The sequence below is a fragment of the Cibotium barometz genome, chromosome 3, assembly GCF_041138505.1.
Source record: "Cibotium barometz isolate CiBa-2024 chromosome 3, ASM4113850v1, whole genome shotgun sequence".
NCBI lineage: Eukaryota > Viridiplantae > Streptophyta > Polypodiopsida > Cyatheales > Cibotiaceae > Cibotium > Cibotium barometz.
In genome coordinates, this window is record NC_141048.1 from 28,625,864 (window position 1) to 28,643,930 (window position 18,067).

The 18,067-nt window shown below is 44.8% G+C and overlaps 1 protein-coding gene across 1 annotated transcript in view; it reads right to left on the minus strand.

The window, feature by feature from the left end:
* LOC147639903 (uncharacterized) overlaps positions 1 to 17,517 on the minus strand; it is a 73,160-nt gene extending 55,643 nt beyond the window's left edge. The window contains exons 1-2 of the mRNA XM_086775228.1: positions 17,361 to 17,517; positions 17,157 to 17,293 (exon numbers count right to left, since the gene is read on the minus strand). Of these exons, the coding sequence (XP_086631354.1) occupies positions 17,157 to 17,293; positions 17,361 to 17,415 (192 nt within the window). The 5' untranslated portion in view covers positions 17,416 to 17,517. The remainder of the gene's footprint in view (positions 1 to 17,156; positions 17,294 to 17,360) is intronic.
* Positions 17,518 to 18,067: the final 550 nt, after the last annotated feature.

The following is an 18,067-nucleotide window of genomic DNA, read 5'->3' on the forward strand; positions in this document are numbered from 1 at the left end:
CCTCTGGTAGAAACCAAAGTGCGGTAGACTAGCAGTCACCCTTCCACTTGTAGTCCAAATATAAAAACAAATTCAATTGGAGCTAGAGTGCCCCAAAACTGAAATGAGAACGACACCTCTTGGCCCCAAAGTTTGGCGCCCCTTTCGGTATTTCTTTATTCAAATTCAAAGTGATGTAAAACTGAGTACAACAAAACCAGCCAGGAGAATACACCTGTATGTCCAATCTGGCAGCCCACAAGACCTCTTAGCACAGAGGATTCACACACAGATCTGTGTCCCACAAAAGCAACACTCTGTGTTTCCCTCTGATCAGCCAAGACCATTCAGCAGGGCAGCCTTGAGCACACATCTAGCATATCCATTGAACATGGTTCCACAACTCAGCACAAACATACATCCACTGTCAAATGTTTCCACCCTTTCAATCTGCCATACCCCTCCTCTCACAAGGGGCCACATAACACAACTCTGCAACAGACATAAGCCAATGGAAAGAAAGAAAGATGGACAAGTTCAGAGCTTACCAAATCAGCACGTGATTCTGCACTCGTGAGGCCAATCGTACCAGTCTGTACTTTCCTCCTTGCAACTACTTGACTGATACACCAACTAAGCTCTGAGAAAGCTCTGCCTGCAGCTGGAGATGCACCGCTCACTACTGTTCAGGTCTGAACAGAATTGGAACCAGCTGTACCTGTCCGTACAGGTCAGTAAATCACCAATGTACATGTCCGTACAGTCTGTGCAGCCGCATGTACCGTACATCAGTACCTACACAGTAGTCGCCTGCTGTCTGTTCCTGCCAGCGCAAACTGTACCAGCGCCGCTTGACCCTGTTCTGTCCGTACAACTGTACCTGCAGTCGTACAGCTGCCACGTGGACTGTACCTGCAACTGTACCTGCCTGCCGCCTACACTCTGGTCGTCAGCGCCGCCTGCATCCACAGCCGTCACCAGCTCTATACGGCCTGCAGCCCTTGGGTCTGTACGGCCTGTTTGATAGGGCAGTTCTGTACGCAGCCAAACACCAGTAGCAAAACAGTCAACCTTCTTCTCCTCAACGCATGAAGCTTGCACGTAATCCCAAAAGCGAGAGAGAGAGAGAGAAATGAAATGAAATGAAATGATATATTAACGTCTTCAAAAGGCCAAAATGACCTATGAGACCAAAAAGGTTACAACAATTGGTGGATCTGATACAATGTCTGTGTAAGGAAAGCTAAAAACAATTAAACAACTAACTGAAACTGAAACAACTATGAGGAAAAGTACGGTACCAGGAGCTCCTAATGGATAACATGTGGGAGGAAAACTCCAGCAACAAAGGTAAGCATCATACACATCACTATCCAAAGATGTCTCTCATCGGTCGATGGCGGATATCCTCAATGTCCTCCATGGTGAGTACTCTGACTGGACGTCTCCCATGCCGTGCTAGTATGGTCCTGATCCTCTGAGAGAGAGAAACGTGTAACTCCAAAAGTGGAGTTCTCTCTCTCCAAAAATATCCTAGGGCCCAGCTTTAATGTTTATAAAAGTTCCTAGGGACCACTTGGGCCTAGGGGCCACCCATGAAAAAAACATTAAATTTCATTAATGTTCTGGTCTCCCTTCACACCTGAAGATGTCCACACATCATTCCCTTTGTCCGGGCACCCCAAATGTGAATCATTTAATATTTATTTTCCTCTGCAACCACCATGCCCACACTCGTGCTGTTCCATTTTCACAGGGTCATGACATACCCCCCTCTTGAAAAATGGCAAGCGTCCTCGATTGCATTCTGGTGATACAACAAAATATCGAAAGTGAAATATACAATATGGCAAGATCAGTGTCCCAATCTCTCTAAGCCATGCACATGTAACATCATTCACTGCAAACCAATGGCGTAGTAATAGTCCAAGTTGTGTACCACTGTGAACCATACACAACCACAAGATCCAATGTGACTAGTACACATATATCATAGAAGTCCCGTAAACAGATGTACTGTCAGCCATCAGTACCTTCGGGTGAGACAAAAACTGCACCAAGCGACCTCTAGATGTCATCTGAGCCTGTCTGTATCAAGGGAGTGGAGGTGCTACCCCCCTCTTGAGCATTAGGCAATGCTCCAGACCCATGCCCTGCTGAACCTGAATGAGCCAAAACAAGAGTCGGCTCCAACTCAAAGGCATCGAGATAAAGCTGCAAAACCTGAGGTGAATCTATAAAGTCACCTTCCTCCATCCACTTCGCATCCATTGGTGAATAGTTCTTGAACTTCACAAGATAGCGACGGGAAACTTTACCTCGTACCTTTCTTTCCTTATGTGCCAGTATCTGCTCTAGAATAAGAACCTCATCAAGTTTCTCAACTTCCGGCTGAGCCTCATCTGATATATCCTCAGGCACATCCCCACGGAAAGGTCTAAGGAGACTCACATGAAAAGCATTGTGAATCCTCCAGTGATCTGGTAGCTTCAAACGATAGGCCACCTCACCAATCTTTTCCAATACCTGAAAAGGCCCATAATAGCGCAAGCGCAGCTTAGGGAATAAGCGCTCTTTACCCTTCAGCTTCTTGAGCCTGGCCTTTTCAAATCGCAAAAGAACCCAATCACCCAATGTAAACTCTAAAGCACGTCTGTGACGGTCTGCGGCTTTCTTTTGCTTTTGCTGAGTTTTCTGGAGTGCCAACTTAACTCTCCGATAAGCTTCATCCATACTCTCCACATACTGATCAGCCTCAAAGATCTTATCCTTTGTATGCAAAATAGGTGGTACCTTCTTCCCTCCTTCCACAATCTCAAAAGGCGCCTTGCCCGTGGAGGTATGGACAGTGTTGTTATATGCAAACTCCACCAAAGAAAGATACTTTTCCCATTGTTGCTTGTGCTCTGACACATAACACTTAAGAAGATCTAGCACTGTAGAGTTAGCCTCTTCCGATTGACCATCTGTTTGTGGATGAAATGAAGATGAAAACTTGAGAGTTGTACCCATGTTGTCAAACAACCCTCTCCAGAACAAACTCGTCATCCGTGGATCACGGTCACTAATGATATACGTAGGCAAGCCATGATACTTGAAGATGTTCGCCATGAACAACTTCACCATATGATCAACTTTGATCGTCTTACGCACGGGAATGAAATGAGCCTGCTTACTGAACCTACATATGATAGTCCAAATGCCATCATTGCCCGTTTGTGTCCGTGGAAGATCAAATATAAAATCCATGGCAATGCTCTCCCATGGTCTATCGGGAATAGGTAAAGGCTGTAGTAACCCTGGTGTCTTTTGATGGTCAAACTTAAATCCATGGCAATGCTCTCCCATGGTCTATCGGGAATAGGTAAAGGCTGTAGTAACCCTGGTGTCTTTTGACAGTCAAACTTTACCTTCTGACATACGATGCATTGCCTAACAAAGGCATCAACATCTCTTCTCAAGGTTGGCCAATAAAAGAAAGTCTCCGCTGCTTTTACCGTGGCATCAATACCTCTATGACCTGCATACGGTGGAGCATGACTTTCGATCATAACCTTGAGGCGCAATTGCCTGGTAACACACAGTCTACCATGCATCAACAAAAACCCATCTCTGAGAGTATAGTGCTCATGCCACTGACCCTCAGATATCTGATCATACAACCTTTCAAAGTCCTCATCATGGGCATACTGCTCTTTCATTTCATCAAGCTCATGATGATAAGCAAGTGAAACTGCTGAGACCTGTGGCTTGCGTGACAAAGCATCTGCCACAACATTCTTTTTGACTTCCACATGCACAATCTGGAAGTGAAACATAGACAAAAAGTTTGCCCATCGCATATGCTTCTCTGAAAGCTTAGTTTGCGTGAGGAAATAACGCAAGGTCTGATGATCTGTCTGCACAGTGAAATCAGCCCCAAGCAAATAGTGTTTCCATGTAGAAAGAGCATGAATTACAACCAACATCTCTTTCTCATAAACCTGTAAATGCTTCTCGGCATCTTGCAATATTCTACTCTCATAGGCTATCAAATGTCCTTCCTGCATGAGAACTGTCCCAATGCTACTTCCACATGCATCACACTGGACAACAAAAGCCTTTCAGAGGTCCGGTAATACCAATACTGGATCCGAAGTAAGCTTTTCTTTAAGCTTTTTGAAGGCTGTAATTTCCTGATCAGCCCATCTAAACGGAGTTGCCTTCTTTGTTAAGGCATGAAGGAGCGAAGCAATTTCAGCAAAATACCGTATGTACCGCCTGTAATAGGAACACAATCCCAAAAAGCTGCGTACATCATGCATTAATAACCAGCCTATGGTTCCGGAGTTCTGCAAACACAATGGCCAAATGCCTTCTATGCTCCTCCTCAGTTTGTGAATGCACAATCATATCATCAAAGAATGTACCCACAAACGCTCTATGAGGCCGGAAAATCCTGTCCATCATTCTGTTAAATGTGGCAGGTGCATTTGTCAAACCAAAGGGCATAACCAAGAACTCATACAACCCAAACGTGGTTCGAAATGCTGTCTTATGCACATCCTCGGATCTAATACGTATCTGATGATACCCGCTTTTCAAGTCAATCCGACTAAAAAATGTGGAGCCCTATAAGCGGTCCAAAATGTCATCGATCCTCGGAATGGGGAATCGATTCTTGATGGTATTCTTGTTCAGCGCCCTGTAGTCAATACACATGCGCCAAGAACCATCCTTCTTCTGCACTAAGAGTACAGGTGAGCAAAAGGGTGATGAGCTAGGCTGTATCAATCCTTTATTCAAAAGCTCCTGTACCTGACTCATAATTTCTTCTTGTTGGACTGCACTAACACGGTACAGCGGTCTATTTGGTGGAGTACTACCAGGAATTAGATCAATGGCATGATCTTCTGGCCTCTCCGGAGAAAGTTCCCTTGGCAATGACTCGGAAAAACAATCTTGGAACCCACATAAGAAATTAGTCCTGTCCTTATCTAACATAGACAAATTAGACTTAGACTCATCATCTTTTGCATCCTTTACATAAATCAAGTACACAGAAAGATGCTTCTTCATTACTAATGAAATTGCCGAAGCTGATACAATAGGAACAGATTCCCCTTTAAGTTTTACATCCAAAACATGTTCTTTCCCTCTATGAGTCAAAGTGATCTTCCTATTGTATGTATCCACCACCGCATGTACTCTGTGGCACCATGGCATACCCAACAAAACATCACATCCATCAAGTGGCATGATGAAAAACTCTTCGCTGTCCACACAACCCTGCAAATGAAGCCCGAGCTTCCCAATAATAGGAGTGACGGGTTCAGCATACCCTGGACAAGCCATGTTAGCCTCATATAACGGCCCCATCTCCTCTGCACGAATCCCCAATCTGCCAGCCAAATCCGGTGAAATAAAGTTGGCTCTAACACCTGTGTCAAAGAATATCAAGGCATTTTGATCTCTTACTTTGCCCCATGCCCTGCACAACTCAGTCTCTTCACCACCTGGCTGTTCCCCAACAAGATCAGGAACTAACCCTGCAGAAGGTTTTGGTTTCTTTGACTTGGGCTCCCCTTTATTGTCAGAGTCCTTTTGGGACTTTGAAACCGGCCTCTAATAGAAAACCAGAGTGCGGTAGATTAGCAATCACCCGTCCACTTGTAGTCTAGATGTGAAAACAAAACAGATTGGAGCTAGAGTGCCCAAATCTGAAAACAAGGCGACACCTGTTGGCCCCAAAGCTTGGCGCCCCTTGCGGTATTTCGTTATTCAATTAAAATAATATGAATGGCTGAGTACAACAAAAATCAGCCAAGAGTTTACACCTATATGTCCAATCTGTTACAACAAAAATCAGCCAAGAGTTTACACCTGTATGTCCAATCTGACGGCCCACAAAACCTTCTTAGCACAGAGGATCTATGCACACAGCTCTGTGTTCCACAATAACGCACTGTGCCTCCCTCTGATCAGCCAAGACCACTAAGCAGGGCAGCCATGAGCATACATCTGGCATAACTCAAGTGCATGATACATCATCTCAGCTCATACATACATATGCTGTCCAAACTCTGTCTCAACCCTTGTCAATCTGCCATACCCCTCCTCTCACAAGGGGCCAGATAATTCATATCTGCAACAAACATCAAGCAGTAGAAAGAGAGATAGATGAACAGAAACGGAGCTTACCAAATTCAGCTCGTAAAACAGCACCGGAGGAAGCACCGGTACCAATCTGTACTTGCAGGCACTTGTATCCACAACCCTGCTTCACATATGTGCATGTACTTGTCTGTACCTTCCTCCTTGTGTTCACCTCTATGCTGACTTTGAATGTACAGATCTGAAAAACAGCCCCGTACCCGTCTGTACTACCTCGGGATACGTGCCAGGAGTTGTACTTGCACAAGCAGCCTGCTGTCCTGATTCTGGTCGCCTGAATCTGTGTAACCAGGCCTGTCCAGCAACCTGTCATGCGCCGCCTGCAGCAACTCTGCTCAGGGAAGCTTGCATCAGCCCTGTCCGTAAAGGGCTGTACGGCTGTCGTAAAGGGCTGTACGGCCTGTACCTGAACCTGCAGCCACCTGTTGACAGTCGCCTGCTATGGCTGCCTCTGTCCCACAGCTCTGCGCCACCTGTACTCAGCAGTACCTGCAGTCGTACAGCACTGTACGGCTGCTGTACGGCCTGTTACAGCACTCAGCTCACAGAAAACAGCCACAACCAGTCTTCAGCAGCAGCCGCCTAGAGTTTCCTCAGCTTTTTCCACGCTTGTGTGTATGCGCTTGAGAACTCCACGATTCCCAAAAGGGAAGAGAGAGAGAGAGAGGAGAGAGAAACACTCCAAAAGTGGCTCCTCCCCAAAATAATCCCTAGGGCCCCAAACTTTAAAAGTTCCCTAGGGCCACTAAGGCCTAGAGGCAAACTTTAATAAACATTAAAGTTTAATGTTTCTAGTTCCCCCCTTCACACCTAGGGATGTCCACACATCTTAAACTCTGTCCGGGCACCCCCCATGTGAATCATAAAAAATATTCTAACTCTGCAACCACCATGCCCACACTTGTACTGTTCCATTTTCACAGGGCCATGACATACCCCCCTCTTGAAAAATGGCAAGCGTCCTCGATTGCATTCTGGTGATGCATCAAAATATCCAAAGTGAAATATACAATATGGCAAGATCAGCGTCCCAATCTCTCTAAGCCATACACATGTATCAACATTCACTGCAAACCAATGGCATAGTAATAGTCCAAGTTGTATACCACTGTGAACCATACATATCCACAACAATCTCATGTGACTAGTACACATATATCATAGAAGTCCCATAAACAGATGTACTATCAGCCTCAGTACCTTCGGGTGAGATAAAAACTGCACCAAGCGACCTCTAGATGTCATCTGAGCCTGTCTGTATCAAGGGAGTGGAGGTGCTACCCCCCTCTTGAGCATCAGGTAATGCTCCAGACCCATGCTCTGCTGAACCTAAATGAGCCAAAACAAGAGTCGGCTCTAACTCAAAGGCATCGAGATAAAGCTGCAAAACCTGAGGTGAATCTGTTAAGTCACCTTCCTCCATCCACTTCGCATCCATCGGTGAATAGTTCTTGAACTTCACAAGATAGCGACGGGAAACTTTACCTCGTACCTTCCTTTCTTTATGTGCCAGTATCTGCTCTGGAATCAAAACCTCATCAAGTTCCTCAACTTCCGGCTGAGCCTCATCTGATACATCCTCAGGCACATCCCCACGGAAAAGTCTAAGAAGACTCACGTGAAAAGCATTGTGAATCCTCCAGTGATCTGGTAACTTCAAACGATAGGTTACCTCACCAATCTTTTCCAAAACCTGAAAAGGCCCATAATATCGCATACTCAACTTAGGGAATAAGCGCTCTTTACCCTTCATCTTCTTGAGTCTAGCCTTTTCAAAGCGCAAAAGAACCCAATCACCCAATGCAAACTGTAAATCACGTCTGTGACGGTCTGCGGCTTTCTTTTGCTTCTGCTGAGTTTTTTGGAGGGCCAACTTAACTCTCCGATAAGCTTCATCCAAGCTCTCCACATACTGATCAACCTCAAAGATCTTATCCTTTGTATGCAAAATGGGTGGTACCTTCTTGCCTCCTTCTACAATCTCAAAAGGCGCCTTTCCTGTCGAGCTATATACAGTGTTGTTATATGCAAACTCCACCAAAGGAAAATACTTTTCCCATTGTTGCTTGTGCTCTGACACATAACACTTGAGAAGATCCAACACTATAGAGTTAGCCTCTTCTGACTGACCATCTGTCTGTGGATGAAATGACGATGAAAACTTGAGAGTTGTACCCACGTTATCAAACAACCCTCTCCAAAACAAACTCGTCATCCGTGGATCACGGTCACTAATGATAGACGTAGGCAAGCCATGATACTTGAAGATGTTCGCCATGAACAACTTCACCATATGATCCACTTTAATTGTCTTCCGCATGGGAATGAAATGAGCCTGCTTACTGAACCTGCATATGATAGTCCAGATGCCATCATTTCCCGTTTGCGTCCGTGGAAGATCAAATACAAAATCCATGGCAATGCTCTCCCAAGGTCTATCCGGAATAGGTAAAGGTTGTAATAACCCTGGTGTCTTCTGACGGTCAAACTTTACCTTTTGACATACGATGCATTGCCTCACAAAGGCATCAACATCTCTTCTCAAGGTTGGCCAATAAAAGAAAGTCTCCACTGCTTTGACCGTGGCGTCAATACCTCTATGACCTGCATACGGTGGAGCATGACTTTCAATCATAACCTTGAGTCGCAATGGCCTGGTAACACACAGTCTGCCATGCATCAATAAAAACCCATCTCTGAGAGTATAATGCTCATGCCGCTGACCCTCAGACATCTGATCATACAACCTTTCAAAATCCTCATCATGGACATACTGCTCTTTCATTTCATCAAGCTCATGATGATAAGCAAGTGAAACTGCAGAGACCTGTGGCTTGCGTGACAAAGCATCTGCCACTACATTCTTTTTGCCTTCCACATGCACAATCTGGAAGTGAAACATTGACAAAAAGTTTGCCCAACGCATATGCTTCTCTGAAAGCTTAGTCTGCGTGAGGAAGTATCGCAAGGTCTGATGATCTGTCTGTACAGTGAAATCAGCCCCAAGCAAGTAGTGTTTCCAAGTAGAAAGAGCGTGAATTACAGCCAACATCTCTTTCTCATACACCTGTAAATGCTTCTCAGCATCTTGCAAAACTCTACTCTCATAGGCTATGACATGTCCCTCTTGCATGAGAACTGCACCAATGCTACTTCCACATGCATCACACTGGACGACAACAAAAGCCTTTCGGAGGTCCGGTAACACCAATACTGGGTCCGAAGTAAGCTTTTCTTTGAGCTTTTTGAATGCTGTAATTTCCCGATCAGCCCATCTAAACGGAGTTGCTTTCTTCGTCAAAGCATGAAGAGGCGAAGCAATTTCAGCAAAGTGCCGTATGTACCGCCTGTAATAGGAACACAATCCTAGAAAGCTGCGTACATCATGCACGGTCCTCAAAGCTGGCCAATTAAGTATTGCTTCCACCTTTGCTAGATCCATACGGACTCCATGACCAGACACAATATGCCCCAAGAAATGTATCTCCTGCAAAAAGAACTCACTCTTCTTGCCATTCACAACCAACCTATGGTTTCTGAGTTCTGCAAACACAATGGCCAAATGCCTTCTATGCTCTTCCTCAGTTCGTGAATGCACAATCATATCATCAAAGAATGTGCCCACAAACTCTCTATGAGGCCTGAAAATCCTAATTCTCCTGGCAATGACTCGGAAAAACAATCTTGAAACCCACATAAGAAATCAGTCCTGTCCTTATCTAACATAGACAAATTAGACTTAGACTCATCATCCTGTGCATCCTTTACATAAATCAAGTACACGGAAAGATGCTTTTTCATTACTGATGAAATCGCCGAAGCAGATACAATAGGAACAGATTCTCCTTTGAGTTTTACATCCAATACATGCTCTTTCCCTCTGAGTCAGAGTGATTTTCCTATTGTAAGTATCCACCACCGCATGTACCCTGTGGCACCATGGCATCCCCAACAAAACATCACAGCCATCCAAAGGCATGATGAAGAACTCTTCGCTGTCCACATAACCCTGCAAATGAAGCCGAAGCTTCCCAATAATAGGAGTAACGGGTTCTGCATACCCTGGACAAGCCATATTAGCCTCATGTAACGGCCCCATCTCCTCTGCGCGAATCCCCAATCGGCCAGCCAAGTCTGGTGAAATGAAGTTGGCTCTAGCACCTGTGTCAAAGAAGATCAAAGCATTCTGATCTCTCACTTTGCCCCACACCCTGCACAACTCTGTAGCTTCACCACCTAGCTGCTCCCCCACAAGATCAGGAACTAACCCTGCAGAAGGCTTTGGTTTCTTTGGCTTGGGCTCTCCTTTACTGTCAGGGTCCTTTTGGGACTTTCTTTTGGGACAATTGAATGACATATGCCCCTCTTCAGTACAGTAAAAACACTTTTGAGCATCTCTCAAAGCCTATCTTTCCTCAAAAGTCCTCTTGGGCATTGGCAACTTCTTATACTTTGTCTCTGAAGACCCTTTAGCATCACGAGAAGCATGCCCAAATTTTTCAGCTTTCTTGCTCAATTTCTTACTGCCTTTCAATCCAGATGAACCACCTGTGAGTAACGCATTAACTGTCATAGCATTTTCAATCATCTGTGACATGTTCGTTACTCTTGTCTTTATACAATAATCTCGTACCTCCTTGGGCAGCCCACAACAATACTTCTCTACATGCTCAGATAATGGCACGGCACGATAAGAAGTCACTGGGAGTAGAGCTTCCCAAAACTTCTTGTTATAATCCTCCAAACTATCACACTTTGAAGCATCCAACTTGTGCCATGCTGTCATAACATCCACCTCAAATGTAGATGTGAGCCATACGGAAGAGAAAACCTGCTTAAATTGGACCCATGTAGTGGGTGCTATGCCCTCCAAAAGAAGAGTAGACCACCACTGCAAAGCATTGCCCTTGAGAAAAGTGGCAGCTTTCCTCACCTTAGAGGACTCTGTGTAATTCCCACCAGAAAAAGCAGCATCAAACTGCTGTAAAAAGGTAAGTGCTTTCAATTTATCCTTGGCCCCACTGAATGTGTCAAACTTCACTGCAGCTCCCCCTTCCTTGTAATCCTTCGCCTTTCCCATAGGCGTTAGATTATCATATGGAAGTGGTTTCGCAAGATTGCTGCCCCCAACATTCATACCCATCATTGGGTCAACATTTCCCATTCCCATGCCAGGCATACCATACATTCCAGCCATGTTTCCATACATTCCATTATGCATACCTGGCTGCATACTACCAAACATATTGCCTTGCATCCCAGGTTGCATGCTTCCAAACATATTTCCTTGCATACCGGACTGCATACCACCATACATATTCCCTTGCATGCCAGGCTGAAAATTGGCTCCAAAAGGCCCATACATACCCATGCCTCCCTAAGGGTAACCCCCAGTCATGGATTGGAACACCGAACCACCACCAAAATAACCTGGATGCATATTCTGCTGAGGAATAGGTGGCTGTCCATAGAAGGAACTCTGAGAGTTTGCTCCATAAGCATGCTGCATATTCGGAAACTGGCCAAAAGATGGTTCCTGTGGGATGGCACCACTATGACCCTGTGGAAGATTCTTCGAACGAACCTTCTTCTTCTTTTTCTCGGGCTCTGTGCGGGGTTCTATGCGAGATCTCATAAATTCAGCAAATCTCTCGCTCTGTGTGAGCTGCATAAAAGTATCCATAACACTAGCCAAGCGATCTTTGAACCGAGCATCATCATCCTCTTTACCATGCACATCTTCTGGCTGTGTTACATCCTCATAAGGCTCAACATCTGCAGCCTGTTCTCCTGCAAAAATATCCTCAGATACATCTCTCTCAGGATACATCTCTCAGCCTGTTCTGCAAAAATATCCTCAGATACATCTCTCTCAAGAGAAGTCTCTTGCTCTTCTTCTTCATGATAGAAGTACTCATCCTCTGTATCAGACATGTTTGCTGAATTTTCAACAATGGCTTTCTTCAAAGCAACCACGAGCTCACCCCCTTCAGAAAGTTGATGATTGGTCCCGAGGATGGAACCTTGAAACCGGCCTCGGATAAAAAACCAGAGTGCGGTAGATTAGCAATCACCCGTCCACTTGTAGTCTAGATGTGAAAACAAAACAGATTGGAGCTAGAGTGCCCAAATCTGAAAACAAGGCGACACCTGTTGGCCCCAAAGCTTGGCGCCCCTTGCGGTATTTCTTTATTCAATTAAAATAATATGAATGGCTGAGTACAACAAAAATCAGCCAAGAGTTTACACCTGTATGTCCAATCTGACGGCCCACAAAACCTTCTTAGCACAGAGGATCTATGCACACAGCTCTGTGTTCCACAATAACACACTGTGCCTCCCTCTGATCAGCCAAGACCACTAAGCAGGGCAGCCATGAGCATACATCTGGCATAACTCAAGTGCATGATACATCATCTCAGCTCATACATACATATGCTGTCCAAACTCTGTCTCAACCCTTGTCAATCTGCCATACCCCTCCTCTCACAAGGGGCCAGATAATTCATATCTGCAACAGACATCAAGCAGTAGAAAGAGAGATAGATGAACAGAAACGGAGCTTACCAAATTCAGCTCATAAAACAGCACTGGAGGAAGCACCGGTACCAATCTGTACTTGCAGGCACTTGTATCCACAACCCTGCTTCACATATGTGCATGTACTTGTCTGTACCTTCCTCCTTGTGTTCACCTCTATGCTGACTTTGAATGTACAGATCTGAAAAACAGCCCCGTACCCGTCTGTACTACCTCAGGATACGTGCCAGGAGTTGTACTTGCACAAGCAGCCTGCTGTCCTGATTCTGGTCGCCTGAATCTGTGTAACCAGGCCTGTCCAGCAACCTGTCATGCGCCGCCTGCAGCAACTCTGCTCAGGGAAGCTTGCATCAGCCCTGTCCGTACACTGTACGGCTGTCGTACAGGGCTGTACGGCCTGTACCTGAACCTGCAGCCACCTGTTGACAGTCGCCTGCTATGGCTGCCTCTGTCCCACAGCTCTGCGCCACCTGTACTCAGCAGTACCTGCAGTCGTACAGCACTGTACGGCTGCTGTACGGCCTGTTACAGCACTCAGCTCACAGAAAACAGCCACAACCAGTCTTTAGCAGCAGCCGCCTAGAGTTTCCTCAGCTTTTTCCACGCTTGTGTGTATGCGCTTGAGAACTCCACGATTCCCAAAAGGGAAGAGAGAGAGAGAGAGAGAGAGAGAGAGAGAGGAGAGAGAAACACTCCAAAAGTGGCTCCTCCCCAAAATAATCCCTAGGGCCCCAAACTTTAAAAGTTCCCTAGGGCCACTAAGGCCTAGGGGCAAACTTTAATAAACATTAAAGTTTAATGTTTCTAGTTCCCCCCTTCACACCTAGGGATGTCCACACATCTTAAACTCTGTCCGGGCACCCCCCATGTGAATCATAAAAAATATTCTGACTCTGCAACCACCATGCCCACACTTGTACTGTTCCATTTTCACAGGGCCATGATAGACTTTCTCTTGGGACAATTAAAAGACTGTACAGTAAAAACATTTCCGAGCATCCCTCAAAGCCTCTCTCTCCTCAGGAGTTCTCTTGGGCATTGGCAACTTCTTATACCGCGTCTCTGTAGAACCTTTTGCATCACGCGAAGCATGCCCTGACTTTTCAGATTTCTTGCTCGAGTTTTTACTTCCTTTAAATCCAAATGAGACTCCAGTGAGTAACGCATTAGCTGTCATAGCATTCTCTATCATCTGTGACATGTTCGTTACTCGAGTCTTGATGCAATAGTCACGCACTTCCTTGGGCAGCCCACAACAATACTTTTCTACCTGCTCAGACAAAGGCACCGCACGGTAAGAGTAACTGGAAGTAAAGCTTCCCAAAACTTCTTATTATAATCTTCAAGATTTTCACACTTTGATGCATCCAACTTGTGCCATGCTGTCATTACATCCACCTCAAATATAGATGTAAGCCATACAGAAGAGAACACCTGTTTAAATTGTACCCAAGTAGATGGTGCTATGCCCTGTAAAAGAAGAGTAGACCACCACTGCAATGCATTGCCTTTGAGAAAAGTCGCAGCTTTTCTCACCTTGGAGGACTCTGTGTAATTACCACCAGAAAAAGCAGCATCAAACTGCTGTAAGCAGATAAGTGCCTTTAACTTATCTTTGGCTCCACTGAATGTATCAAATTTCACAGCAACTCCCCCTTCCTTATAATCCTTCGCCTTACCCATAGGTGTTAGATTATCGTAAGGAAGTGGCTTCACAAGATTGCTACCCCCAGCATTCATGCCCATCATAGGGTCAACATTTCCAATTCCCACACCTGGCATGCCATACATTCTAGCCATGTTTCCAAACATTCCATTATGCATACCGGGCTGCATGCCCCCATACATATTTGCTTGCATTCCAGGTTGCATGCCCCAAACATGTTTCCTTGCATTCCGGACTGCATACCACCATACACCCCTGCATACCAGGCTGAAAATTTGCTCCAAAAGTCCCTGGCATACCCATGCCTCCCTGAGGATAACCCCCAGTCATAGATTGGAACACAGAGCCACCACCAAAATAACCTGGATGCATAGTCTGCTGAGGAACAGATGGATGTCCGAAAAAGGAACTCTGAGAATTAGCACCAAAAGCATGCTGCATGTTCGGAAACTGTCCAAAAGATGGATCCTATGGGAAGGCAGCACTATGACCCTGAGGAAGGTTCTTAGAACGCACCTTCTTCTTCTTCTTTTCAGGCTCAGAACGGGATTTCATAAATTCAGCAAACTTCTCACTTTGTGTGAGCTTCATAAACACATCCATTACACCATCCAAACGATTTTTTAACTGAGCATCATCTTCCTCTTTACTAGGCATATCTTCTGGCTGTGTTACATCCTCATATTGCTCATCATCTGCAGCCTGTTCTCCTGCAAGAATATCCTCAGATTCATTTCTCTCAGGAGAGGTCTCTTGCTCTTCCTCTTCATGATAAAAATATTCGTCTTCTGTATCAGACATGTTGCTGAATTTTTCAGCGATGACTTTCCTCGAGTCAACCACGAGCTCACCCCCTTAAGAAAGTTGATGATGGGTCCCGGCAACGGAACCTTGAAACCAGCCTCTGGTAGAAACCAAAGTGCGGTAGACTAGCAGTCACCCTTCCACTTGTAGTCCTAATATAAAAACAAATTTAATTGGAGCTAGAGTGCCCCAAAACTGAAATGAGAACGACACCTCTTGGCCCCAAAGTTTGGCGCCCCTTTCGGTATTTCTTTATTCAAATTCAAAGTGATGTAAAACTGAGTACAACAAAACCAGCCAAGAGAATACACCTGTATGTCCAATCTGGCAGCCCACAAGACCTCTTAGCACAGAGGATTCACACACAGATCTGTGTCCCACAAAAGCAACACTCCGTGTTTCCCTCTGATCAGCCAAGACCATTCAGCAGGGCAGCCTTGAGCACACATCTGGCATATCCCATGAACATGGTTCCACAACTTAGCACAAACATACATCCACTGTCCAATCTCTGTTTCCACCCTTTCAATCTGCCATACCCCTCCTCTCACAAGGGGCCACATAACACAACTCTGCAGCAGACATAATCCAATGGAAAGAAAGAAAGATGGACAAGTTCAGAGCTTACCAAATCAGCACGTGATTCTGCACTCGTGAGGCCAATCGTACCAGTCTGTACTTTCCTCCTTGCAACTACTTGACTGATACACCAACTAAGCTCTGAGAAAGTTCTGCCTGCAGAACAGCTGGAGATGCACCGCTCACTACTGTTCAGGTCTGAAAAGAACTGGAACCAGCTGTACCTGTCCGTACAGGTCAGTAAATCACCACTGTACCTGCCCGTACAGTCTCTGCAACCGCCTGTACCGTACAGATCAGTACCTACACAACAGCCGCCTGCTGTTTGTTCGTGCCAGCGCAGAGTGTACCAGCGCCACCTGACCTGTTCTGTCCGTACCACTGTACCTGCAGTCGTACAGCTGCCACGTGGACTGTACCTGCCTACGTCGCCTGAATCTGCAACTGCCAGTCGCCTGCACTCTGGTCGTCAGCGCCACCTGCATCCACAGCCGTCACCAGCTCTGTACGGCCTGCAGCCCTTGGGTTTGTACGGCCTGTTTGATAGGGCAGTTCTGTATGCAGCCAAACACCAGCAGCAAAACAGTCGACCTTCTTCTGCTCAACGCATGAAGCTTGCACGTAATCCCAAAAGCGAGAGAGAGAGAGAGAGAGAGAGAGAGAGAGAGAGAGAGAAACGTGTAACTCCAAAAGTGGAGTTCTCTCTCTCCAAAAATATCCTAGGGCCCAACTTTAATGTTTATTAAAGTTCCTAGGGACCACTTGGGCCTAGGGGCCACCCATGAAAAAAACATTAAATTTCATTAATGTTCTGGTCCCCCTTCACACCTGAAGATGTCCACACATCATTCCCTTTGTCCGGGCACCCCAAATGTGAATCATTTAATATTTATTTTGCTCTGCAACCACCGTGCCCACACTTGTGCTGTTCCATTTTCACAGGGTCATGACATGGTCAATACAGATCAAGACCAACATAGCCTAGACGACAGCATTATCATGGAAAGCCTCATAGGTCAACATCACCTAGACAAGGGTGTCATCAAGAGAAGTTTCATGTGCCCTTTTAGTACTTGATCTAGTAATTATTTAGATAATTAAGTACATGATTTCATGTACATGTGTTACAAAGAGGTCTCATGGTCGATTCAGTCTTGAAAGCCATAAATCTTGAAGGTGCATAAGGCAAACTTACTATTAAATGACATTAAGCTCATGGAATCTGGTAATTTCCACGAAAAGAAACAAAAAAACTTTTATTTATTTAGTTTCAGAAAGTGTAGGGGTTTATTTGGTAGGTAGTGAGGTGAGGTAACCTGCACTCAGGCAAGAACACGCAGACAAATTTTATTTTCTTATTTATTTCTTTGTTTATTTATTTATTTTGAGAAGCTTATCGCCCCGCTCGAATTAAAAAATAAAATGAAATATTTACCTTTTCTATTTGCTCCTTTACTGATGAGATTTCATTAGGAGCTTTGTGGATTGGCTTGAAATCATTGTGGGTTTCCTCCCCTTCAATTGTAGAAAGATTCTGGTGGTGTTGTTGCAGGACAGACCATGCGCCCACTCCTGTACAGCCATGATAAGGATTATTTATATATATTTGCTATTACGAAATTACAGGAAATAAAAATACCTGAATGGTTACATGATCGTCTAAGGACTGCTAAAGCCCTGGAAGCAGACTGCATGTTGCTCTGCTTTACGTTTCTTGAGAGCAAAATTAAAACTTGACCTCACGCAAATTCAAAGAAATATTATTATTATTATTTACATTTCTTCTAAAACTTTCATTTTCAACTTATAGTTTGTGAAAATGGAGGACAGGGGTTTGACACGTCAGACGGACATATGGCGGTGTTCAAAAAGTACCCAGCCATGTGGATACGTCGTGGCCCTTTCTTCCACGTGGCCCAACGCCCTCTCTCTCAACAATAAACTTTTTTTTAAGTCAGAGAAAAAAAGGATGACCTTTAAGACAAATTTTGTAGGCTAACCGGTCTATGACTAAAAAATCAAAAAAAAAAGAATCTTTAAGTTCAAGGCACCGTTTTTCTTTATTCGAACCGTGTAGATTACACAAAGACTGTTTTTTCTGACACTACCCCTATCAGTTTCTTTCTGACACTACCCCTAAATGGTTTCTTTTTTTTGGGGGACCAATAATAGTTATATATTTATATCAGCCAAAAATGATCAAGTACACAAGATGACAACAGAAAACTTTGGGTTGCTCCAATAGACACTTTTTACTTCATTTAACAGTTTACACAACAAATCCTATTTCTTATCTTTAAATAGAAAGCTATACTGCTCCCAAGATATCTTGTAACCAAGCATTAA